The sequence below is a fragment of the Canis lupus genome, chromosome 17 (genome assembly GCF_011100685.1).
Source record: "Canis lupus familiaris isolate Mischka breed German Shepherd chromosome 17, alternate assembly UU_Cfam_GSD_1.0, whole genome shotgun sequence".
NCBI lineage: Eukaryota > Metazoa > Chordata > Mammalia > Carnivora > Canidae > Canis > Canis lupus.
Window position 1 is genome coordinate 11,213,457 of NC_049238.1, and position 27,724 is coordinate 11,241,180.

Here is a 27,724-nt window from a genome sequence, read left to right on the forward strand (position 1 = left end):
AATTAAGTGATTAACTGGCCACATTTATTTACATTAAAGTTGGTCTGGGTGTCAATGAAGCAATACCTGCACAGCAATGATTTTGGAATATTTAACAGGGAGCCTGATACTTGAACAACAGTAATTCAATCACTCTCAATTCCTAGGAAGACATGGTTTATATTTCAATATAAGCAAATTAGGAAAAAAAAAAACTCCAGAATCTACCTTTGGTTCTCAGAAACACACCTAATTATAGTAAGCTGTCAGCATTTCTAATGTGTGAGCCATTATTCTGAGCTACAGGGGAGATTTGTCAACGTCGAGTCTATATTACCAAACCTAGCCTGACATTTCTCTCTTGATCCTATTAGGGGAACAATCTGGGAGTCCCGATAAAACCCAATTAAAGAATCTTCGTGGGTTCCAGTAGGTGGATTTAAGGAAAAAGTCAATGTTTTTTTCCCTACCTCTATGCATATACTCAGTCCTATTGCAAAAACCACAGATTAAGAGTGCCTCAAGTCAAAAGACCTGGGACTGAAAGCTACCTTTCCAAAGGAAGCTAACAAGACCATCTTTCATTCATTCAACAAGTAATTTTTTGTGCACCTATTTTGTGCCAGGTGATGTACTAAGAAGATAGGACCCTTTCCTCCCAGAATGCTAGTCTATCGGGAGAGACAAACATTGTTAAATGATGTGATACAAGGAAGCACGGGGTGCTGTGGGAATACAGTCGAGTGGATGTGGGCAAGTATCCAGAAAGTCTTCTTGGAAGAGTTAATGTCTAGACTAACTACTCAGTTATCAGCAGTAAAGACACAAGCAAGAACCAGGCAGACAAATCCCAGGAAAGGGTATAGTATGTGCTAAGGCCTATGTAGCTAAGACCTGACAGGAAGATGGCATGAAAAAAGCAAATCTAACAGCAATTAGAAGGGATTTGGGAATTGGCCACATATGGATGGTATTTCTGGCAACAGATTTAGGCAAAGGGGATCCCACGCCTCAGCTCTCAGTGCCGCCTCTACGACTGACATTCAACCCAACCCCCTTTCTGCTTATTGACTGAACCCTCAGGCAGCACCCTGAATCACACGCCATGGGCTCAGCCAGCCCTGAAGACATAGGGTACGGGGACGTTGCTCCAGGGACAGTCAGCCCATCTCCACCTGCTCTGCCTCCTGGGTGGGCACCATAGTGCCAGTTTCTTCACTTCAACTGGTTAGCACATTTCTGCCTAGTAGTAGAGAGAACAAGGGTTTCAGGGTGGCAGGATAGCTCTTCAGCAGCTGTCCTTTCACAGAGCACCTTGTGCCCCAGTTCTGCACTCCACCAGCATACACAGGTCTACCACAACAAGGACAGCTTTTTTCCAGTCACTCTGATTCTGTGGTTTCAGACCAAAGCCTTCTGTCTACAGTTGCCCAGTGCACCTAGAAGGAGAGGCGAGAACCATGCAGCCTATCTCCCGGTGGGACTCCAAGTCCCTCCCCACCAGGGGCTTCCCAGCCCTGCTCAAGGAGCCCACCACCTCCATTCTCTCAAGGGTTTCCCACAGGTTTTCTCCGTATTCAGTTTTCAGCCATTTGTTTTCTGCATCTCAAGATTGGGGAGAGTGGCCTACATACTCTTCACTTGACCTCAACTGTATAAAGCCTCCTCATTTCTATTCTCTTTGTATTCTAATACAATTTACAGAAAAAATCCCAAGACCCAGTAGAGGGCAGAGCTCTAAAATGGTAGCACAAAGCAATAAAGGGCATAATTATTACTAACATTTATGTGAGCTTTTCTTTTTCCCACAGAAAAGTTTCCAGTTTCACATACAACCTTCATTTTCATATATTTGCCAATGAAGGAAAATGACAGGACATAGTAAAATCAGCATGGACACACAGAAGGCACTAGCTGGACGATCTTGTGCAAGTTTCTTAACAGGTACAAACTCAATCGTGTCATCTACGAAATGGCAGTAAAATGTAGCCCACATGATTGTGTGAAGCTAAAGAGACAACACATAAAAAATACCAAATCAAGGCCTGGCATGAAGCAGGTAGTCTGAAAATGAAAGAGATTATGAGATTTACTCAAAGGCATACACTTTCATTGTACCTCCACTATACAACTTACTTTACATTGCTTTTTCTTATAAATATTAAATTAGAGCTTATTAAATTATGGCAGAGACCACATATAGTTCATGAATTTGTCTTTTCCAGAGCACAGTAGACTCTCATGCACAAACCAGGGATAGGGTAAGAGGGAAGTATAGTGATAGTAGTAGTGGCTTTTAAGTCAGGAGTACATCCCCTAGTCAATAGGGATGCAATTTGGGGCAAGATGTTTCATATCTGTTTCTTCACCCATGGGAGTCCATAAGCATACCCTCTTCATGGTTTGTTATGAGACACAAATAAAGTATTTTAAAGTACCATCTTCTCCATCATTCTAAGAAAGCAAATTAGACCCAGAGCTTAGGCTCAAGGAATCAAAAAGCAGCAACAAAGATATACACATAAACAACTCACAGAAGGCTTCTGAATATAAGCACAAAACAAGAGTGATGGGAACTCCACAGAGGGAATCAAGAGAGAGGGATCCTCTCTCTGGACTCCTCAGGGGCTCAGTTTCTTCAGATGTAAAACATAAGAACATTACCAGATGATCACCTTCTAAGAGTAAAATCCTATGAACGTATAGGAATTCAATCATGAAAATTAAATAAAACCTTGGAAATTCCTCCAGGTGTGGAATTGGGAAGTTCACATCTTTTCTCATGTATGCATATGCCTCCACTAAATATTCAGAGCAAATCTTTGTTTAAAATTGTTTAAAGTACAATTTTAGAGCAATAAATTAAAGCCAATATATTTCTACACAGTTTAAACAATTTTAATCTCTTTTCCTTTACTGAGTAGAAATTATCTAGCCCCTCTTTTTTATTTCATATTCTTTATACATCAAATGTGTTCATTTTACTAAGAAAAAAAAAGAAATATTTAAGAACAAATACCTAATATTTCAGTCTTCGGTATGGAGACAGGCATACTGCTAAACATACATGAACTGAATCTCATTTAATATTAATAATTCTGTGGGACCAGACTTTACTACTACCGTCTGTTTTACAGATGCATAAGGAGGTGAGAAACTTGACTGAGGCCTCTGGTATAAGTAGCAGGGTGGCATGTGACTCGCAAGCATAATGCCTCCCCACAAAACCATCTTTTTATATTTGGTCTACAGGGAGGGGTAGCTCTTAAAATCATAAGGATCTTGATGAGACCAGTGTATACACAGTTCCCACCAAATGTAACTAAGACTCAGCATTTAAGTCCTTTTACAATCAACTTTCACTGATGAATTTAATGCTCTCATTATATCCAGATTGGTTTTTTTACACACCCCGTACACTCTCCCTCTCATCCCTTTTATTCATATATACATAAGTGTAAATACAAAGGACCACTGAGGACACACAATGGTAGGTGTCCAACTAAATAACTGATTCAAGCTGTATCTGCAAGCCTTTCATTTTTTTTCTTCTCTAATGACAACAGAGAGAGTTTAGAATATCATTTTTTGTTCAACTCCTTGACATAAATATACCTTGTTTTAAAATTCTGTCCTAATAAGGTGGTGACTAGGGAACATGCCATTAATTCTTTGATGGTAGGTTTCTAAGTGTCACCAAGTTTATGGATTATCAAATATTTGTTAAATGTACAAAAAAAGGCTTTCAAAATTTTGATTTATTGTGTAAAACATAATACTAATGAAAAGGGACAACCCCCAAAGGCTTCTAAGAAACAAAAAAATCAGTAATAGGTAAAAAAAAAAAAAAAAAAAAAAAAAAAAAAACACCACACAGGAACTGGCATCAAATAACCCTGATTACTGTTCATGTCCCCTTAGTTTCAGGTTTTCCATTATTAAAATTGAAGCAATTTTTTCTTTAGAGAGTCCTCATAAAGATTAAATGAGGCTAGCATGCTAGATTAGCATGTTGTAAGTTGTAGCACTCTATACAAGGTATCCTCTGGCCATTATCATTACTACCTCTATCTCTTCCTCAAGGAACTTTACTCATCATGACTACTTCCAATATATGAGTTTTATTTTCTTTTAAAGATTTTATTTATTTATTCATGAGATACACAGAGAGAAAGAAGCAGAGACACAAGCAGAGGGAGAAGCAGGCTCCACGCAGGGAGCCCTATGTGGGACTCAATCCCAGGACTCCAGGATCATGCCCTGGGCCCAAGGCAGGTGGTCAACTGCTGAGCCACCTAGCCATCCCAATATTTGAGTTTTAATAACAGTTCTTCCCCTCACCACAATTTCTCTCAAAATATTCCAAAGAGTCCCCTACTTGCCCCAACACTTCATTTCATTCATTCATTCAGCCCCCGAAGTGTATGGCATTCAAGCGTCTAAGCATCTGACCATGAATATCATTTGACTCTTGTACCAACCCAGTGATGCGCACAATGAGACCACAGTTCCTGAATCAGAGATGCCAATCTGCACTCCACTCAGCCTTGGCTGTGGTCTGGTAGTGAGGAAGTGAGGTTAACTCCTTGCCTCTCACCTACTTCACTGTCTACATCAGGTCCTTTTCTTCCTATGCTGCTGACAGGGTTCCATCAATGTTCTACATCCAAACTCATATCTGATACCACTGTTTTTGTGTGTGTAGAGTATATTCAAAGTTCTTGCTGTTTTCCAAACGAAGTTTAATGACATAATCCATGGGTATGAAAACTTTTGGCTTCTAAGAAGCTTTTGAAGGACTTTATAGGTAGCCTCAAAATCTCCCATATTCAGTATTCAAAGTGATATTGCAAAACATCACAGGCTGCAAAAACTAATAACATAAAAAGGCATCAAAAATTTAAAACAGGAAGCGTGGAAAATTAAATTATTCTAAGTTTTTCCCAAAATTTGGCAATGCAGTTCTTCAGGGGCTAAATAAAATATGATTTCTTTAAAGAATATGGTCAAGTCTCTATAAAAAAAAATATGCCTAAATATTCATGACTATGGAATGCTTGAAGACTTAATCTACTGCTTACTAGTAGAGGTAATAAATCCATTCCGGTTTAATAGTCTCCATTTCTTGGTAATGTTGGTTGGGAAGTTTTAAACAGGTGGTGTATTTCCCCTCTAGGGTTGTTATTTGCTTGAGATAATTTTCTACTTAGTATTTTCAATTAGTAGCTTAAAAAAAAAACCACATTTTAGAAATAGTCTACCATAAAGTTTTGAATTTCATCCCCTGCTGGGTTTGCTTCTCCAGCATATAAAAACTAAAGGACATGTTTCCATTTTCAACTGATTTTATCTTCTGAAACTTTTTAAAAAGAATGCTAGAAAAGATCACACTTCAAGATGCATTTACAATAATAATAAAGGTAAGGTATAAATGAAAACAAAATCAGGGGATGTAACAATGTGTATATTCACATTTGCACAAAAAAGCTTATTTAAATATATAAATATGTATATTCATAAACTATTTCTAGAAGGAAACAAAAAGAAAACACTGACTTTTTGCTGTATTTTCATCACTTGAGTTTTGTGGCCATGTATTTATTATTCCTTAAATATAAAAACAAGTCAATCGGGACAAATACAAGGAGAGAATACTCTCTCTGCCTGATCGTCTGTCAATCACTATCCTATGTCACTAAAAAGAAAAGTTGAGGAAAGGTGGGCTGCTCCAAAAATAATCCAGGAAAGCTCCAGGAGCCCGCACTGGCTGGCTGGCTCAGGATGGTGCTTCCCAACAGGCCTTTTGTCAGAAATAACCCCACAAACTCTCTCCGTACTTTTATTCAAACCTAGTAATCTACCTAAGTTATCCTCCCACAGCTCAAAACTACAGGGGGTGGAAGGAGAGAAAGTGAGGGCTGAAAATAGAAGCAAGGTGAAGTGACAACTGAGTGAAAGCTAGCTACACTGAGTGCTATTATGTGTAGGCAACAAATTGAAACCACTTTTATTTCAATTTCTACAATGATTCATCGGGAGTTTGTTATATTTAATTCCAAATTCAGTAGTGCTGTTTTATGCAAAGGAAGATGAAAAGCCTCAAATGATGAGCCATTAGGTGGTCAGTGGACAACTCCTATGTACTTACATCATCCAGCTACTGTGCCCATCTCTGAGCCCTTCAAATCTAAGCGAGGTGGAATGCACAAAACTCAAGTCTGAAGGCTGTCCCGACCCAGAGCAGTTGAAATGATTCCTGAAGTTATTCAGAGGCCAACAAACAGCCACTGAGTCACTCCAGTGGGAGAGGTCCTGGGGATTCAGAGAGAGATGGGGCCCCTGCCCTCAAATAAGATCACCCCATGGAGAGTGGACAGCTGTGCCTCATTTACAATCCCACAAAGAACCACTCCCAGGGTGTCCACACCTGGGACACCCTGGGAGTGGTTGGGGGGGCGGGGGGGGGGGGCAGTGAAACCCAGAAGAGGCCCATGTCTGCTCAGGAGGCTCTTTTGAGCTCAGATTTACCTGTTCAGAGTGGGAAGGAGTCACCTCAAGTGGGGAAATTACAACTAGGCACAGAGGTGTGAAAAAGGATGCTAAATTCAGAGAAATATAAATTCTGGAAAGGCTAAAACATACACTTCAAAAGAGCTAGTGTCAGGATCATGGCTGGTGGGGCAAGAAAGAACCAGTCAGTTCACTGAGGGTTTTGCCCATCAAATAAAGGAGCTTAGATTTTATGTGAAAATCAGCCACAGTGGAACATCCTGCTGGGAATGACTCATTAGACCTGCATTCAAGAAACCACTCAGGTCCAAGCAAAATGCAGGTAAAGCCTGAAATCAGAAGCTCTAAGTGATAGAATGTCACTTCCTATCAGAGCAACTGGATTTCCCCGAGTCTTATCTTCTGCAAAATGGGGTTGTTCAAAGGATCAAGTGGAAGAATAAATATGAGAGGTACTTTAAGAGAGCCCATGCCTTTTCAGGGTTAGTTTGATCTTTCTACTGTCCATGGACAACTTCTATATGCAAGCCCCTAGGCTGACCCTTGCTGTTACCCACCCCCACCCAACCTCAACTACACACACACTCCTTTTGACACTTCCTAGCCAGACAGAGGAAATCTTACTCGTCATAAGGAAGTTTGGTCACAGATTGCAATTCTATGCTTTTCATCTGGAGTCAGGCAACTCTTCAACGTTCTGAGTTTTATATAGTAAAATCTCAATACTATCTCATACATTGTGAAAAGGTACTACAGTATACATGAAGGGCAGAGTGATGCTTTGATACCTTTGTTACTACTGTTCCCTCTCTGTGGAATGCTCTTCCCCCTATCTTCATTGTGCTGCACTTACCTTTTAGTCTTTACTCAAAAGTCACTTTCTCAATTTGAGGTCTTTCCTGAACCCGTTTAAAAATTGTACTCTACACACACACACTTCTTACTCTTCTTCTTTGCTTTTTGTCTTCATAGCTCTAATCACCATCTAATAGAGTGTAAATTTTATTTACTTATTTTGCTTATGAGGTCTTTTCCTCAATGCAACGTAAGTACAGAAAAGGCAAGGGTTTTTCTGTACTTTGTTCACTCATGCTTCCCCAGGATCTAGAACATTGCCTGGCATAAAGTAATCATCTGATAAATACTTGAGCAAATGTATATACACACATATACAATTCAATCATTTCCCATGTGCTAAAGGATTACTCATTAATTTTCAACAATCTACCTGAAGAACACTTACTTACTCCCTTTTATTATCCAGGTTCTACACTGGGAAAAATCTATCAATATAACACAGCCACTGGCCTCAAATAGCTCATTATCTAGTGAGATGAAGAGTATGTAAATTCAAAGCTATAGAGTGTTTAAGTGCTATGACTGAGGCAAGCAGGGGGCAGTACAAATGCCCATGGAAGAGCACTGAACACAGCTTAGGAGCGCTGCAGAAGAGCAGCAGGTGGCAGGAACCCTGCCTAGGTGAAGAAACACCTGAACCCAGGAGCTAAGCAAAGAAATGCTGGGAGTAAACATTATAGGCAAAAACGCAGGTTCAAAGACAAGGAAAGAGAATACACTGGGCATTTGAGAAATGTCAGTGGCTTGGGATGGCAGGAACAAAGGAAGATTAAGTGGGAAAAACAGGCGGAGGCCAGACCCTGGGGGACATGCAGACTCTGGGAGACAATAGGACATCACTGAGGGATGTGAGGGATAAGGCCGGATGACCAGGCCTCCATTTCAGAAAGACCACTCTGACAAATGTTTGGGAAAAGATATAAAACTAACAAAAATGAAGATAGGGTGGTGTTCACGAGGCTATAACAGTGGTCCAGGTAATGAACCATGGAGACTGAATTAACTTGAGAATCAGAGGCAGAGAGGAGAAGACAAGTGGAGAGGTATTCACACATCTATTATCTCCCTATTAACACATCTCTCTGGAAGAATTTCAGAATGTCTTCATATCTTGATATTAAAAAGAAATCACAGATACCTTCCGACTCTGCAGCTCACCTTTCAGACTACCAACCAACCAAAAACACTTCCCAAAGAGTGGCTGAGAAGTCCTTGGAGAATGAACTGGCTCCTGGAGGGCACACCTGTTTCTGTCTGGAGCAGCTGAGAGGTCAGAAATCCCATTCTAAGGCATCACCACTGGGCCACACCGACTTCACTGGCTCCTTTCCCACTAGGATCTAATGATGCTTCCTGAGCAATGACCATGAACAGCAGCTGCCTTATGCTACAGGGCCCCAAAGCAGAATGGGAGCAGGTGTTAGGAATCATGCTGCAGGGCAGGTGCATGGTCTAACCACCAAGGATCGGAGGCAGGGCTGGGACAAGACAAGAGAGCTCCCAGGGACATCTTCAAAGGAAAGGATAGTTTGATAGGAAAGTAGTCACAGAAACAAGATCAGGAGTTGAAGGGCAGTGACAGCGGGGTGACACAAGCTGGAAGGAAGAAAGAGAAATTGGAGTGAAGGGTAAAATGGGGGCAGGAATCAAGTCTTACTATTCTTCTCACTGCAATGCTAAGCTCTAGGTCCTTCACATGAGGCACTTGACATACAAAATATAGGACCTGGAAATAAAATGCTCACACTGCTACTGAGTGAAAAGAACACAGAAGAAACCAAGATGGAAGTACTTTTGCTTCTAATCCTTAGCGTTCGGAGTTCTACTTTGTTTCTTCCCATGGTGCAATTGTGGAAATTTTAAGTAGGGTTCCTTATGGAGTGACTGCAGCATCTGAAGAAGGAAATGGACTTCCAGGTTTAAAAGTAGGGATGGAATTTAATGGTTTTTCTCCTAACTTACCTCTCTCACAAACAGTACATGATTTGAGATTTGTAACTTTTGGTACAAAATAATTTACTATCAGGAAAACAGGAACAATATGTATTGCACTAAAATCTTCCTTCATGTGGTCTACTTTAATTAAGGTTTTAACGAAATGAAACAGAAAATGAGGCTACAGTGTGGCTCTGCAGCAACCTCTTTGGCCCTTGAAGGGTGGACGACGTGTGGTCTGTGCTGCGTGGGTCAGCATTGCTCTTTCAGGCAGCCCCTCTAACCCCCATGTCGTAACTGGCCTCTATTCATTTATGGTTAAGTGGTGGGTTCGGGCAGCCACATCCATCTTTTCATCTTAACGCTTGGTCAGAGTCCCTGGCACACATGATGAGGTGCCCAGATGACTGGCCTTTCAATCCTTCGAACTCATGGGAAATGGAGCACAGTGCTAGGCACACAGTGTGATCTTAACAGAGACTACATATAGTGGGAACAAAAGGGGGAGATCCCACTTGAGCATCTGTATCCCATTCCCATGGTGCCCACTTAGAAATCTCAGTCTTTTACATTCTGAGGACACGACAAACTTGTGTTTACAACACATCACAAAGCCCTTGGTCGAAGTAAAGCTTCACTGTGTTTCAATATATTTGGAGTTTTGGAGTAAATTATTTGTTACTTGTGAACATACACAGCACTAATGAAAGGGTATTTAGAAGCAGACTCCAGCAAACGTGCTGTGAACATTCTTTGCCAGCCATCCGATTAAATGTAAGAAAGCAAGTATGCTGTTCCAGAAAGAAACCCGCCATCTTTCCACCTAAATAATCACTTCTTTCCCTCAATTTACAGCACAGGTCAATTACTTATTTCACATAAAAACATACCTGAGATATTTCTAGGGAAATTACTAGAGCATGGAATAAAGTAACTGTATGAAGCAGCACTAGCTATCAAAAACAAACAAAAATAAATAAATTCAGGATCCCTAAAATAAAGTAATACCTTAAATATTAACTGGCTAAAAAGAAAACATTCCTTTCATAGCCAAATGTCATCACAATATGATTATGCCAAAGGACAATACACATCTAATGATCGTATTGTCCTTGCGAGATTAGCCTATATTGCAGAGGGTACCCCCCAACTCCTGCTATCCTTACTCTTTGTAAAGAAAAACTGATGAGTGAAAGCCACAGATTTTTTCCATAAATGGAATGTTCTCATGTACTTAGATACGTTTTGGATGGCTGAGGGAGTTAGAACTTTCATTCACATTTAGATTGTGAAATTACTTCTTCACAGTGTACTTTGAAGTCAGAGGAGAAAGAATCATGCCTCAATATAATTTGAACTTTTTATTTGTACACGTAGTAGATTTGAAAGTCTGATCTATTTGCTTATCTACTTTCAAAGTGGTAATTCTCTTAAAATACTTCAGTACAAAAAAAAAAACAAAAAAAAACAAAAAACCCAAAAAACAAAAAACAGATAATTTCCAAAGGCAGATAGATAAAACTGGTATACGTAAGTAAACCTGGAGGGCTTGGATTTTCTAATGGCATTTATAATAGCTCTGTGTCCACAAAAGAAGTCACACGTAACTTAAGGCCACACTTAGGCGCTTTTGCTCAGAAATAAACAATAAAGTTACCTAAAAGTGGTCTGGAGACTGGTGGCAAGTAAGCCTGACACATTTCAATAGTTTATCTGCGCAGCTACTACTCTCATATTTCTGGCTTTCAAATAAATCAAAGTACAGCAACTGCTCAAAAAACTGGATTGCCTCCTGTTCTAAATTGGAGCCATCTTCCTTTCGGGCAGTGAATTAGAAAGCCAATTCTCCACTTACCCTCTTCTACGACTTTAAACCTTTTCCTAAGAACCTTGTAAAATAATATAAATGAAAGCAAAGTTGTGGGGAGAATCGGCATTCACCATAAACACTGGAAACTTCCTCTTACTGATGCCTGGAAAAGCAACTCTGTCCAACACAGGAAAGGCCAGGGCTGTGAGCAACGGGGAATGCATTCTGGATACAAGGCAGATCAGTCCCTCCAAAGAGGTAAACACGTGTTTTAACTATTTTAGAGAAGCTTTAACTCTGCTCGTTAATAAAGTGGGAACCATGAGAACTCACCCTGTAAAGAGGATGGCACTTGTCCCTGAAACATGGAGCCAAGCGGGCATAGATCTGGAGGCTGTAGTAATATGCTGCCAGCTGGAGAGATAATGCAGAGTGGGCCTGCTTTTCAAAGCACTTGTTAGCATCCAACACCTAGAAAGGAACATGACAGAATGAACTCAGCTGAAAGGAAATTAAGGAAATCATCATAAGCTATTACATTTCAGTAATCGCTGTAGAGTTTTGGTTCAAAGTTTCCACTTTGGTTCAAAGTTCAACTCAAGCTCAACTTAATAGAACTACATTAAAATTCAGAAGATACCGTAAAGGCAGACCCTCTGCATGTAAAAGAAGATTTTGAAATTAACACTTCAGTTAAAATTGTAGAATCTGCTCTCTGAGTACTGACAACCACAGTCCTTCCAGTATGTAAGAATAATCAGAAGGAAGTGAAATATATAAAAAACAACTTACTGGTGAAAAATCTCCAGTACAGGTTTTTTTATTCATTAAATCCTCTCTTGGTAAGGGTAAACTTACCTGTGGTAAGGCAAGGAGATAAGCAAGAGCCAATGTCATGTCATTTGGTAAAGCATCACTTGCCAGCTGCAAGAGAACTGAAGGCAGGGGGAAAAAAATGCATTATTATTCTTGAGGATCTATATGACATTTGTAGTTACTGAGTGCCATGTTTTTAATCTTGCATGATTACCACAGATAATTAGCTTCAGAGGACTCTTTAAGACCTTTTACAAATGCCTCTTAGTACCATCCAAATACACATCATAGGAAAAATTGTTATTAAATAGTAACCCTGTCTTAATTCAGAAGTATTGTACTATTTGTTATGTTTTTAAAAATTCTGTTCATGGGGATGCCTGGATGGCTCAGCAATTGAGCAGTTGAGCCCTTTGGCTCAGGGCGTGATCACAGAGTCCCGGGATTGAGTCCCGCGTCAGGCTCCCTGCATGGAGCCTGCTTCTTTCTCTGCCTGTGTCTCTGTCTCTCTCTCTCTCTCTCTCTCTCTCTCTCTGTCGCTCATGAATAAATAAATAAAATCTTAAAAAAAAAAATTCTGTTCATGCGGGTACAAAGTCTAAGTGCAAATGGATCAGTGAGGATGCTTTCTTACAGCTAATCTTTTGGTTTCAAAGACCCAGGCCATGCTATAAAACTGAGTATATCAATGACAGCTTAATATGGAAAATGAGCATATGAACACTAAAGAGCAAGGTAACGAAACAGCTGTGTGAGCAAACTGAGGATAAATCTTTTGATTACTACAATGAATATGGTTTTATTCCTTCTAGGAACATCCCTCTTCATTGCACTCCACTAAAACCCTTGCTTTGATTATATAAGATCTTAAAATATTCCAACTATTAACAACTTTCCCACAAACTTTTTTTATATAAGCAACAACTATCGATGTCATGGCTTTAATAAAAGAGCACACTGCCAAAAAAGTCTGTTTATACACAGTCTGTATTCATAAGGAAATATTCCATTCATTTAGGGTCCTAGTGACAAATACCAGGTAGTCATATGTAATCACAACGTAAATCCTTTATTTTTAAAAAACACAGACTCATGATCTGCACTAATGAAGGAGAACAGTATGCGAATAATCCAAAGTAAATGATATTTGACTTTGGAAATACACCATATAATTTTTTTCCAGAAGATTTACCTTCCTAATTGTGTTTTACTTGAACTAAAATTTAAGTCATTTATATAATCTGGGCTTAGCTGACAGTCTGGGCAATGAAACGGTGGTAGGGTGAGGAACCACCTACAAGTGGGTGAAGTGTCAAAAGTTGACTTAGAACTCAAAATCTCCTGTGGATGACTCATAGAAGAAAACACTGAGCTTTCTCCACTGTGCATGGAGTCTGCTTCTCCCTCTGCCTGTGTCTCTGCCCCTCTCTCTCTCTCTCTCATAAATAAATAAATAAAATCTTAAAAAAAAATCAGTCTCCACTCTTTTGGATAAACATACTAGGATAAATATACTAGGACAAGAGAAAGCTTCCAAACAAATAAAAAATACAATGCAAAGGGCCCAAATCAAATTATGTCCAAATTATTATGAGAGGAAAGAAGAGAGATAATGTTGGTGTGTGCGTTCTAGAACATTATGAAAACTGAAGGATGAAGGGTTGGCTATGTATTCCAGATACCAGAAGACAAAAAAGCAAATTACCAGAAACACGTAAGTTAAATCTGCAGAACCCGAGATGATACCAGAAAGATTTACTTAGTGTGTAGAAATTGTACACTATACAAACACAGATGCACAAGACCCCAGGGCTGCCATTTGACTTCTATCTGTCTTATATATTCTACCATTTGACACCTGCTTAACAGTCCCTCAGGATCCATATTTTGGAGGAAAAAAAAGGTCCAATAGTTTCACATATTAATAATTCTTCTCTGTTAATTTTCTTTCTCGTATAGTTTCTTATAAAGTGACCTACAACTGCAATCTCACCTAGTTTTTTTTTTTCTACCCCTATTTTGTTTTCAGATATCTCCCTTCTTCATGCAAAAGAAGGCAGTTTTCTAGTTAGTGTATCTGAACCCACTCATCAAAATTAATCCTGTCTTCTCAAAGCTCAGGAATCTTTATTTCAGGTGTGTGGCTCTGCTCCAGCTACTGAAGGACCATCCCTCTCAGATTGTGGTTGGGGCCAACCTGAGGCCTTGGGAGCATCAGTTCTGTTACTGACTCCCTTCCAGTCAGATCTATGTTTTTTAAATCGTATCATGGACTTTATCTTTTACTCCATTTCATGTGCATCTGTCTGTATCCCAAAACCAAGGCACCCTCAAGAGATATAAATATTCAGGAGATATTCCAATGAATGTGCTACAGATCCTGAAGGAAATTCTAAGACAGAAACAACCCAACAACACACTAAAACAACAAAAAAAGAACAGTAACGACATAATGGAAATAAAAGCACAGTCCCCAGGAAATATCATTCAAGGAGAAGAGCTTCATCTGAATACTTAAGCTCCAGTAGATTTATTTTAAAAATAGTTATATTATTTCATTGACAAGATGACCTCTAGCAGTTCTTGAACATATATAATTGAATACAAAGCTTAAAACAGCAGGAAAGAGAAAAGAAATAGCTAATTTCCATGGACTCAAAGTATGACAAAAAGTACTCTGAGACAAAGTCCAAAGAATCATCAGTTACTTTGACCAAGCAGTGAAAACAATCACCCCAAAATATAAATGTTTGCTCCAAGTGAATAACATCCATAGATTTTATTTCATACATACAAATGTGTTTATCTTTTTCTTTCTCTACGATGCTTTAACATCTTGGAGGTCTTTTTTTTTTTTTTTTTTTTTTAAGATTTTATTTATTCATGAGAGATAGAGAGACAGAGACACAGGCAGAGGGAGAAGCAGGCTGCACGCAGGGGGCCCGACGCGGGACTCGATCCCGGGTCTCCAGGATCATGCCCAGACGCTCAACCACTGAGCCACCCAGGCATCCCACATCTTGGAGGTCTTGATCCTGGAAAGATGGCCCTTCCCAGAGCTGGACATTCCTAAAGACAGCAAATAAGATGCCTGCAAACAACCAATTCAGAGCCAATACTCTGAACCACCTCCTCTCACTGGCTTTTACATTCTCCTGCCCTAATCACCCCAGGAAGAGATACTGGACAACCCGAGACAACTCTAAAGCCCAGAGTCGTACAAAATGATTCAAACCATCTATTTTACACTTCTTCAAGTTTGCCACCAATCCCTCCCCTATTCATTCCCACGGAGAACACAATAAAGGCTTTTGCCCATGCTTTCTCCTCAGTCCTCTGCTCTTGCCTCTGACTGATCCAAGTGCCCCCCATGGGGCTCTGTGTGTGGCCTGCCTGCCTCCTGTTTCTAGGGATGTGTGAGTCTGTGCTTCTTCCTTTGTAGCCATCACTTTCACTTCTGGGGGTCTTACCATACCCAAGTAAGACCAACACCCCAGATACATTTTAGAACAACTAAAACAGCATCTATAAACTACACAACCTGGCAGAATGATACAGCGAGAAGGAAACCATCCACAGCACATGGTAGGATCAAAACGGAGACCCAGCACTGATTCATTGCACAAGTTGGTGTCCCGAAGTTCAGAATGCTTTGTACTTTCAGGGTGTTACACTCTAAGTATATCAGATATTATATGATACCTTCAGCCGACCTGAGAACACCTGATAATCAAAGACATTAATATATATGCTGTAAAACTTTGGAATGCTCACACAAAATGAGATAAAGCAATGACTTAATCTCATGTCAGCTTAGTTCAGGTTTTGATGCCAACCAACTTACAAAAAGTCCTTTTGGCTTTCAAAGCATTTCAGATTTTAGATCAGGGCCTTAATTTTCCTCACAAGTAAACTGGGATTCAATGAAGTAAAGTATGTAAAGTACATATCATCTCTTTAGCAGATAGAAAACACCTAGGAAGTTTCTCCACTTTAAACTATAGACTTGAGGGGCAGCCCAGGTGGCTCAGCGGTTTAGCGCTGCCTTCAACCCAGGGCCTGATCCTGGGATCGAGTCCCGCGTCGGGCTCCCTGCATGGAGCCTGCTTCTCCCTCTGCCTGTGTCTCTGCCTCTCTCTCTCTCTCTGTGTGTGTGTGTGTGTGTTTCATGAATAAATAAAATCTTTTAAAAAAATAAAATAAACTATAGACTTGAGGAAACAAATCATTTTCTCCATTTCTCCATTTAGGACACTTTTTGATGCCCTCCTCCCACCCCCATGACAGATCATTGGTTCTTCCATTAGTAACTGCCGTGGTGGTAAGAGAGGTGATGACTTCCATTTTATAGAAGTCATGATGACTTATGAATTAGCAACTACATTGGGACATGCAGACAAAGTGCACAGGAGACAACTGCAGACTTACAGGGTCACACCCAATGGGCTGCTGCACCTCTGCGACCACTCTCCTTGCTACTCTGCTTCTTCTCACTGAGCACTCAGCACTTACTTGAACTAGTTATTCCTCAAAACTTCTCTGTGGAAAAAGGTGGCTGTTTTCCTCAAATCAACAAAGGAGGGTTAAAAATCACAAGAAGTTCTTTTCTATTGGTTCTGCACCAACACAGAAAGAAATCATATCAGTCTTGGAGAAAAAAATGTTCTTCCTGTGAGAGCTTCTTTCTAACAAATTCAACAATCATCTCCTTCCCACTTTCTCTCAGGGCTCATGGGAGTACAAGGCACTGCCATGTCCCTCCTTGACTTAGGGTTCCAGGGTTCCCCAGCAGCTCACCTCAAATGACCAGCAGACCCTCCTCTCCTCAAATGCTCAATGTGGGGACTCGGTTAGATGACTTCATGACTGCCAATCCCCACTTCACAAGTTCTTCCCAAGAGAACTTAGCTATGTTCTTTACCTCAGCTGCTATCTCAGTGTATTTCCCCAACTTTTATCTCTAGAGTCCTGACCCATTTCACAGGACTTGCTGGGATGCTGCCACTCAAATAATCCCCCACATTACTAATTCTTTACCCAGTATTGTTCCTATTTCTGACAATGGTGCTCTGTTCTCCCCATTAGCAAAACATAAAATCACAGAGTTCTCTTGGACTGCACCCTCTTCTCTGCTCCCAGCCATCAGCCACCCAAGCACTCATTTCCAAAGAACTGTTTTCCACAAGATACTGTTTTCACTGCTACAAACTATAGTTTAAAAACTGGACTCTAGGGATCCCTGGGTGGCGCAGCGGTTTGGCGCCTGCCTTTGGCCCAGGGCGCGATCCTGGAGACCCGGGATCGAATCCCACGTCGGGCTCCCGGTGCATGGAGCCTGCTTCTCCCTCTGCCTGTGTCTCTGCCTCTCTCTCTCTCTCTCTCTCTCTCTCTCTCTCTCTCTGTGACTATCATAAATAAATAAAAAAAATAAAATATTTAAAAAAAAAAAAAAAAAAAAAAAAAAAAAAAAAAAAAAAAAAAAAAAAAAAAACTGGACTCTAAATAAAGAAATAAATAAATAAATAAATAAATAAATAAATAAATAAATAATTAATTAATAAAAAATTAAAACTGGACTCTCAACAACCTTCCAACTCTACTTGATGCCTCAGTCTTCCTTCTTCCAATCCATTCTAAAACAGCACTTTCCTACAAATTTTTGACTAAAATTAATTTTAGTCAAAGCACTAGTATAATCATGTCTGAGAGCTTAAAACATAAATATGTGCACATACATATATACACACAAACCTCTCCAATGGTTACCTATTTCCTAAGGAATGAAAATTAAATTCTGTATGGTATTTAATATTTTTATAAATATGAGCCAACCTTAATTTGTGGTTTTAACTGATGCTATCCCTATGCTATACACCAATCAAATTAGTCTGACCCTCAAATGACTTATGTGCAAATTCTCTGTCTACTACTCATGCCATTGCTTTACAGAACAGTATTAATTACTACAAAGAACAATATTAAGTACTGCAAAACAAAAATACCTATAATTTTTAAACTATCTGCTCTGGCAAGCCAGACATGAGAAAGATGTTTTGCAAGTATTAGCTCTAAGTGTTACAAAAACCCCACAAAGAAGATAGTCTTATCTTGCTTTTTTACACAGGTTTGGATAGCTAATGTCAATCACCTAAACTCGGAAAAGTGGCTAATCTGTCAAGGCACTGTTAATGAACTAAATGTTAGTGCTCTCTCAAAATTTATGTTGAAGCCCTAATCCCCAATGTGATGGATTTGGCAATGGGGGGTGATTAGGGTTACATGAAGTTGTGCCCCCAGACACCAAAACCTTCTAGGCAGCACTAAGACTCAAGGGTTCTTATAGAGTGGAAATCAAGCCCGACAGACAGGAAGCTTCCTAGTCTTTCAATCTATGAGCCATCGAAGCATTTGACAAAATTATCAGTGATAATCTGAAGTAGACCGATCCCAGGGGTCTCACTAGGATTCACCAGATGTCATACTTTCTACAGATGGAGTCACAGTGATTTTATGTTAACATTAAGGTATATGAGAAACAAACCCCAAAGAATGATGTTTCTCCATTTATTTATCAGTGTGAATCAATGAATTTAATGTGCAATGCTGGTTCTAAAATCTTGAATATCATGCATTTTCTAACAAGTTATACAGCCAAAATCAGATGAAATCTATGCCTAAGCCTCCAAGCACTAATTCTGTGCAAATTCAGTGCCTCTGGAAAGCACTCCATGATAAATTTAATTCCAGAATTAAATTCACATAGGAAAGCTGCCCATGTTATTGATTTGGAAATCATTAGCCATTAAATCATTCATTTAGCTAAATAAATAATGATCCATTTTCTTCAGCTAGTCTCCATAAAAACCTTTTCATCAACGTTATTAAAAAATTCTGAAAAGTCAGATCACGTTGGGAAGTTTAATTTGTATTATGACCTACTTCTGAACCAAAGTCAGAAGTCATATTTTTACAATTTTTAATTTGGGTCATTTAACCTATATCACTCTTCAATTCTGCTGAATTCCTGACAAATATTGATATTATAAATTAGCCAAAGATATCTATTTCATATATATTAGCATTATCAAGAAATATCCAATGTGACAGTAGTTAACGTACATCATAAATTATAATCATAAATTATAACCCCAAATGTAAAATTAAAGGAATATTAAAATCACTTCTATTTTTAAAAATTTCATTTTTAATATATATATTAAGTGTCCTGAAATCTTTTCCCCACTCAATTCAACAATATTGAGAATAAGTTTTTAATGCTTTAATGGACTTGGATGCTGTCCCTTGGTAGAGTATTAAAAATCTGAGTGTCAGAAAAGACAATTCGAAGAAAGAGCAGGACAGAAGGAAAACACCTGCAGTCCCGCTAAAATCTCACAGACACTGCTAAGACAAGCACACGCCCCCAGGACTTGGATTCAGCTTCACCAACAGCACAGCCTCCATTCCTGTCCCAGCAACTGTGATGCATGCACTGTGCTCCCTCTCGTCACTGTGGGGAGACAATGACTCTGCACCTACCATATAGAATACCCAAGCAGCCCTGTAACCACGTTAGAAACAGGACACTCAGGGTCTGACCCTCAGGCTTGAAGAGACCAGGCACAGACATAAAAGGTATATGACCAGACTGCCAGGCGAGAGGCTCAGAAAGCAAGTGTGTTAGTTTGAAGATTAGACATGATGGGTGGGGAGATAGTAGCAATGTTAAGGGAAACTTCCAAAGGGTCTTAACCATGGCTTAATGACTGAATTGCTTTAGGAACTCTAAAAATATTTAATGCATGGGCTGTACAATAGAGGCTCTAAGATACATGGTCTATGGTAGATCCCGGGCTTCAGTGCTTCTTACAAATTCCCTAAGAGGTTCTAATGTGAAACAAGGATGGAAAACAGCAGAGGCCTTGGAAACAAGGGGAAATGGTAACTGGATAGGCTATAGCACATGATGGCCCCCAGAACATTAATGCAGGCCAGGGACAGTCTGTGAAACTGTGCCCAAGAGGGGCCCATCACCACCACTGGTGAGCAACAGCCTAGGGATGGAACCTACAAGCCGTTGTGTCCATTTTACAGATAAAGAGGTAAAGGAAAACTAAATAATACTCTTCTGCTTGAAACCCCTACAGCTTTCAGTGGAAGGTTCATTTAAAACATTTAACTTAGCACACGATGCCTTGCATCTCTGCCCAGCCTAGTGTTGCCTTGCTTCTTCACTGGTTGGTTGCCTACATATACTCTTCCTTCTGGATATCAGAATAACTTATAAGTCCCTGGAAAACTGTGATGTTTGCCATCTTTGCTTCTGTGAATTTTATTCCCTCTTTATGCCCCTTCTCCCCCTCCCAACATACCTCCCTCTTTTTACCAACACTGCCCCTGTTCATCCTTCAAAACCCAGGTCAAGTATCACCAGCTCTGGGAGGCCTCTTCAAACCCCCTTTCCACTCTGGTGTCACATGTCTATAATCCTAGCACCCCTTGTGTTGTACTGTTACATACACAGATTTGTCTGTCTCCTCACCCCAACTGTAAGCCATCTGAAGACAGGACCATGTCTTCTTTAACTTATAGTCCAAGTACAAGGGTAGTGCCAAGCACACAGGTGGCTCAAGGATCATTCTTTCAGTTAATAATGAACACATGGTGAGAAAAGAAACTGGATGGGGATTTCCCTGATTCATCATCAGGTATGGTTCCCCTACTCCTCACAAGTCCTAAAAAACACCTCTCTATTTGCTTCATGTTTCACAATCATTTGGATGCCTTATCATTTAATTACCAACTGTAGCAGAGATGATCAAGTACTCTAAAGACCCTATGAAAAGGGAAGGTCTAATAACCCAGAAATCTGTGCCTCACAAGGGCCTTTCATTTTCTCCAAGAAAACAGTTCTGGAAAATAGCAGAAGCCTTCATCAACTGAGAAATCAATTTGTGAGAGTCTGCTCCAAGAAGGCATCTATCTCTCAGACCTTTACAACGTGATGTCATTATTTTACACCTTTTTGAGAAAGAGGTGCCTTTTGTAAAAGAGCACGCCTTTTGTAAAAGAGGTGCTCATGCTCACACATATGTATGCTGCAAGCTAAATAATAGAAATATTGTGTGAATCAATGTTTCCAATTTCCTGGGTATGATTTTAGTCCATTATTATGCTGATCAATGGGTGATACATTTCCACATCCAACCCACTATTTTTCTTAAGGTCTTAGATTCTATCCATGCAAACCATCTCAATAATCAATCACAGTTTGATCTATAAGCATATAATTAAAAATAATTTATCCAGAAGGAGGCTTGAGGAACAAATAGGTGAAACAGAGGACACCTCCTATTTTTCTGTTATACTTGCAGAACTTTACTATGAGTATGAAAATGTCATGTGTGGTCAAAGGAAAGGGAAATGAACCATAGTTCCATTTTGAGGAGTTTTTACTGTTCAGGACAATTTTTCTCCCTCATCGCAAACTCCACCTTGCAAAAATGCTATCTTCAACAGAGTGACCAGTGTTGAATAGAAAATACCAAACTAAAAAAAAATAAAAAAAAAAAAAAAAAAAAAAAGAAAATACCAAACTAAACAATAACACTGGCATGTTTTTGTTTGCTATTATGTCTCTTTTTTTTGATTCAGGGTCTAGTACATTGCCTTGCAGAGACTGCTAAAATGTGGAAAATACTACCCTCTACAATGATCAGACAAAGGTGAATCTGAATTAAGTTCAACCAACCACTGGCTTTGTAAGTAAGACAACAACAAAAACCACAATTTCATGTCCCTGAAACATGGTTCTTTATCTCTAAAATAGGACTGATGGTAAATATCAGGAGGTCTGTTATTAAGTAAGACACTGTACTAATAGCATTTGATATTGGGCTTCTCTTAGGGTAGAAACGTAAATGCTGGCTACAAATAAATGTCTATGGAATTGAAAAAAGACAAGTAAAAAAAGAAAAGCAAGAAGTAATAAAGAATAATTAAAAGGATAAATAGCAATGCAACTATACTCTTCATGTACTTTTAGCATTATTTGCAAGATGTGCCATGAATTTAATAATAGCTTGATAGAGGAGGAAAAAAATAAAGAAAAACAAGTATACTCATCAAATGTGAGGTACCCTGATTTCAGAAATAAGAGGTTAAAAAAAACATGCATCTCAGAACCGAAGAAAAATGGTATACTTAGTAAAAAGCTGCTACTATTCAAGAGACCCCACACAGTGGATAGAAAACTGGTATTTGCTTCCCCTCTTCCCAACTACATACAAATACTGATTGAAAGCAGGATTATCCAAAAATGAGTGACAGAATGAGGTTTCTAGGAAAATGGCAATTCTATTCCCCATATACATTTTCCCAAAATTTCATTTCATCCAGTAACGTGCTCAGTTAAGACTGCATCATCCATGTATACTGGCAGTGAGAGACAGCCAGAAATATCTGAATGGAAGGAGTGGAGAGGACTACCAAGGAGACTGTTTTGCCCTCCTTCTTCTTTTCTCTTTACTGATATCTGGAATATAGAAAGATAGGTGGAGTTCCAGCAGCCTTTATATCATGAGGTATTCACTAAAGATGGCAGAGAAGAGGGAGGGAACTGGAAAAAAAAAATAGCCAAAGAAACGATCCTAAATCTTAAAAAGAAGTAAGGACAGTATAGAGGAAAAAATATACAAATGGAAAGGTGTCTTTGGCGAACTTATATACATTTAATTCTTTCACAAAAAATTCTACATGGCAAGATATGCAGCCATGCAGAAAATTCTTAACAAGAGAAATATAGCAAATACTTAAGAGTTCTTAACTAACACAAAGTCAGAAATACCTGTTTAAGAATCACTTCAATTATATCACACTTATCTCTTTAAATCCTCAATATTAGTAAGTATCCAGAAAACAGAAGGTACTCAAATAAATGTTTTAAATAAATACACGATGGTGTCAAGTTTAGCTATTCAGAATTACAACAATTTATTATCGTTTTTCTCCACTCCTATTCACTCATAGTTTTTCACTTATGGTTCCCCTAATAGTAGAGTCACACACTGTCAGGGAACTAGAACCTTCTTTCATACCTTCTGTTGTTGGAAATACCTCTTCCCCTTCTGTTTTCGTCTCAGCCAGTTTTCCAGTTCTTAGTAATACCTCTGCAAAGCTTTCCACTGGAACGTGCTGGTGGGGGTCATAGGTCCCTGCAGACTAGACCAACGCAGTTATACCATTTAGTAGGTACCTTTTTCTCTGAAGATATTCTTAGAACAGAATTATAGGATTTTATATCTTTTGATCATTTGAATTAGAACTTCTTACTTACTAAAGCATGCTATAAGTTTGAAACAGATTTTAATCTCATAATATGTTATGACATATACAAGTCACATAAAACCAAGTTGCCTGGGTGGCTCAGTTGGGTGTCCGACTCTTGATGTCAGCTCAGGTCAGCATCTCAGGGTTGTGAGACTGAGCCCTGTGTCAGGCTCCCAGGTCACAGGAGGGGAGTCTGTTTGAGATTCTCTCTCTCCCTCTGTCCCTGCCCCTGCTCATACTCACTCCTCCTCTCTCTCTCTCTCTCTCTCTCTCAAATAAATAAAATAAATCTTTTTAAAAATACGTATTTTTTTAAAAGTCACATAAAACCAATGAATAACATGAGTAAGAATGAGGCCAAAGATGTACATTTCCAGGAACATTTTAACTTCTATTTATACTAAAATGCCCACAACAGCATGACAGTTGCATCTATGTTCTCAGGCATGCTGTCCTTACCTCTGTGACGAAGGGATCAGAGAGGACAGATTCATAAAAAGGATGACAGCCTTGTTTTTCTAGACTTTCATTGGCTGTGGTTCCAATCTGATAAACACCACCAAATTCTTGCCCCTAAATAGAACAAAATGAAGAAGAGTAGATAAGAAGAAAGAGCACTAGAGGCAGATAGGGAGGGAGACGGAGGGGTTATCTCCGAAGAAGATGATCGACATGCAGCATGGCAACTACATAGAGTGTTGTCAGCGTGACATGGACACCCAGCAAAAGCATTAGGAACAGCACCTACATTCTAAGAGCAGCACTTCAAGTTCAGCCTGCAGTGCCTTTTGATTTTCCTGGTCACTCTGACATCAATGCATCAAAAACAAAGAAGCAATCAGTGTGAAACACATGGCAACTTCTCTACTACAGTCAGAATAACCTTCCTAAAACCTCATTTCATACACATTGCTCCCCTGCTCAACAAACCTGTAGTAGCTCTGAACCATACTAACATGCCACACTATCAAGTCTAAAGTATATAAGAGAATATTTAAAGTTCTTCAACATCACTTCACATTAAAGGCTAATTTTCCACTCCAAACAAGATCTCCTTCTCCCGTCCTACCAGCTTCTATGCCTTTCTTCCACTACAAGAGGCCTGTCTGTGCTGACTGCCTTGGCAGACCCCACCCTGTGATTCCAGGCCCACCTGGGACCTCACCTGCTGAAACCCTGCCAGCTGAAGGCCAGATGGAAGGGCACCCCTTTCCCTATGCCTGCTACCTCACAACTGCAAGCAGTACAAATGCCTTCTAGACCTGTCAGTGACAGTCCTCCCTGGTAAGTGCTTGTTCAAAAGCACCCCTACTAGGGGTCCAACCCTAGTAGTTAATTGTCTTTGGGTTTATCTTCTTCAGATTGTAAAGCTCCTCACTGGAGTAGCCAAGTAAAACAGTCACCCATTCCTCTCCATTTACAGAGTACTCACTTGATGCCAACCACAGCCTCGGGAAACTGTGAAGGCACTGCTGCAAATGAGGATAAGAACAACAACTGACACTTAACAAATACGATCATGTATCAGGCACAGAGCTACACACTTCATCAGAGGCACACACCCTCAAAATGTCCTAGCCATGAGACAGAAAAGTAACCACAATCACAGCCAGTGTGATACCTACTATGAGAAGAGGTGTATGGATATACGTACCCCGAAGTCAAGCACACACCATCTCTGTCTGTGGTATCTACCTTTACCCAACCATCTTGGCTAGATCATCCTCAGTTCCCCTCTTTCCTGCATATCCCACATCCAAGACCATCTGCAGGTCCACAAAATACATCTCCCACTTCCTTCATGGCTGCCCAAGCCTACCCCACCACCACCTCTCACCTGGAATGCTAGACCAAAGATCTCTTTGCCCTTGCTCTGACTCACACTGCCGGCTCCTCTCCACATGGCACTCAGATGATCTGATGTAAAGTGAACCCTACATTCTCCAACAACTTTCCATCCCACTCAGAATAAAATCTGTGGTCCCCATTACAGTCTAAACAAGGCTTTAGATCCTGGCATCTTCACCACCTCCTTGATCTCACCTCCTATCATTCTTCCCACTGCTCACTTTGTTCATACTACACAGGCCTCCTTTCTGTTCTACAAAGATGTCTAACACATTCCTTCAAAAAGGGCTCTATGCTCTTTCTACTTGTCCAGTCAGGTTTCTGCTCAGAGTGACTCAGAAGAAACCTACCTTCCTATCCAAATCAGACCTTCACTCCCCCAATATCAATCATTCTCCACTTATCTTGCTGAAGTTATCCTCAGAGTCCTCACTACCATCTATTGTTACATTATCACACAAATATTTATTGGCAGCTTTGTCTCCCCCACTGAAATACAGGCTTCGCACATGAAAGGGTTTCTCAATTTAGCTCCCAATCACTAGCGTGGTCTTTGGCACACAAAAAATGCCTGAGGAGTATTTGGAACATGAATGAAATGAATGATACACCTAGTGAGTGTCTGGGGTGAACTCATAAACAAGTTTGTTTCTTTTTCCTCTAAGCTTTCTGGTGAGACCAAGGACTGCAGTGTGAGAGCATAGGAAAGAGAGCAGGGGAGTAACAGGTTCACTTGTCACAGAGAGCACACCCAATCAATCTGCTGCTTGTCCTGACCTCTATTGCCAGAATGGGTGAAAGAATCTGTTACACTGTTCTCTTTACCCGGAGCACCTATTAAAAACTGCATGTTTGTGTCATCTTGCTAAAATTCACATGTTGAAATTCTAAGCGCCAACATGACGGTATTAAGGGGTGGGGCCTCTGGGTGTACATACACAATGGAACATTGCTCTGCCATAAAAAAGAATGAGATCTTGTCATTTGCAACGACATGGATGGACTTAGAGGGTATTATGCTAAACGAACTAAGTCAGACAGACAAATACCATATGATTTCACTTATATGCAGAATCTAAAAAAACAAATGAGCAAACAAACAAAAAAGCATAAGCAGACACATAAATAAGAGAACTAATGACTGCCGGTGGCGGGGGGGGTGGGAGATTGGCAAAATGGGTGAAGGAGATTGGAAGGTACAGGCTTCTGGTTACAGAATGCATAAGCCAAGGAGATGAAAGGCACAGGGAATGTACAGTGGTACTGTAATGGTGTTATCTAATGACAGATGGCGAGCACAGCATAATGTGTAGAGGTGTTAAATCACTATGCTGTGCACCTGAAACTGTTACATTCCGTGTCAACTACACCTCAATTCAAAGTAAAAAAAATAAAAAAATAAAAAATAAAAAAAAGAGTTGGGGGCCTACGGGAGATGATCAGCTCATGAGAATGGAGCCCTCATGGATGGGACTAGCCCCCTTACACAAGAGAATACAGAGCTCCCTCACCCCTTCCACAATGTGAGAGCACAGCAAGCAGGCCCCACCAGAGCTTTGATCTTGGATTTCCCAGCCTCTAGAACCATGAGGAAGAAATGTTTGTTGCTGAAGCCCCACAGTATGTGGCATTATTGTTATTGCAGCCCTAATAACCTTAGCCCCACCAACTTCTAGCACTTTTCCTTGACTACTGGCCCATAGAAATATTGCAAAAACAAGTAAGCACTAATGGAATCATTTCCTTTTCATTCCACTAAACTTTAATTCTGACATTAAATCAAACCACACCTCAATCTGTACCAATGTCATTTGCAAGCACCTTATGGGAGTAAGTTACATTCTATAAAATATTCTTTCCCCTCATCTGATGGGAGGCCTAGATTTCTTAAGAGATTACTTTAATAATCTAGAGAGGACAGAGCTGTAACAACATGAAAACAACTGAGAAGCAGGGCTTGTGCACTGACACAAGCCACCCAGGGGATTTTAAAAAGAAAGAGGCATTGCTTACATGAAGTGGTCGAAGGTAAGCTAAGGACTTCTTCCACCACTGCCCATCACTGACGGCCTGCAGCACAGCCTTGGTGGTGGTCGTGGTGCTCGACAGGACCTTCATGGTGGCAGCAGTGCTCCAATGGAAGAGGTCGGAGTTGCTGCCAGGAACGCTGGCTTCACCCTAGTTAAAACAGAAAACGGCAAGAGCAAAAAATGCACACTGTCAGAACAGAGAGTGATAATGAGACTACTTATCAGACATGAAGATAAATTTAAAAATCCATCTTTGCCAGCAACAACAAAAAATGTGAAACAGAGCACTATTGGCATACTGTACCTCCTTGGATCATTTACAAAGAAATTTGGTAACAGAAAAATCATCATTGTCCATTAGTCAAATAATCCCCTTCAGAACATTTATAAAGCAAATAATGGGTTCTCTACTTTTTTACATTCTAATACCCTACCAATGAGAAACTCATGTTTATTTCTTAGACAATTGAAAGTATTTATTATTTAGGTTAATTATGAAATAAATTATTCATCTGAACAATGCTACTGTGACCCAGACATAGGTACAGGATTGGGAGGACCCATCTATAAATGTTAATAAGTATTTTGTTTTTCATCTAAATAAATGGGT

General features: G+C 39.8%; 1 protein-coding gene across 3 annotated transcripts in view; it reads right to left on the reverse strand.

Moving 5' to 3' along the window:
- NBAS (NBAS subunit of NRZ tethering complex) overlaps positions 1-27,724 on the reverse strand; it is a 319,521-nt gene that overhangs the window by 100,664 nt on the left and 191,133 nt on the right. For all 3 annotated transcript variants that reach the window (XR_005372117.1, XM_038560813.1, XM_038560814.1), the window contains exons 36-40: positions 27,098-27,262; positions 23,696-23,809; positions 23,005-23,128; positions 11,951-12,027; positions 11,426-11,563 (exon numbers count right to left, since the gene is read on the reverse strand). Coding sequence is in view for 2 of the 3 variants with exons in the window: in XM_038560813.1 (XP_038416741.1) it covers positions 11,426-11,563; positions 11,951-12,027; positions 23,005-23,128; positions 23,696-23,809; positions 27,098-27,262 (618 nt within the window). In the remaining variant the exon portion in view is untranslated. The remainder of the gene's footprint in view (positions 1-11,425; positions 11,564-11,950; positions 12,028-23,004; positions 23,129-23,695; positions 23,810-27,097; positions 27,263-27,724) is intronic.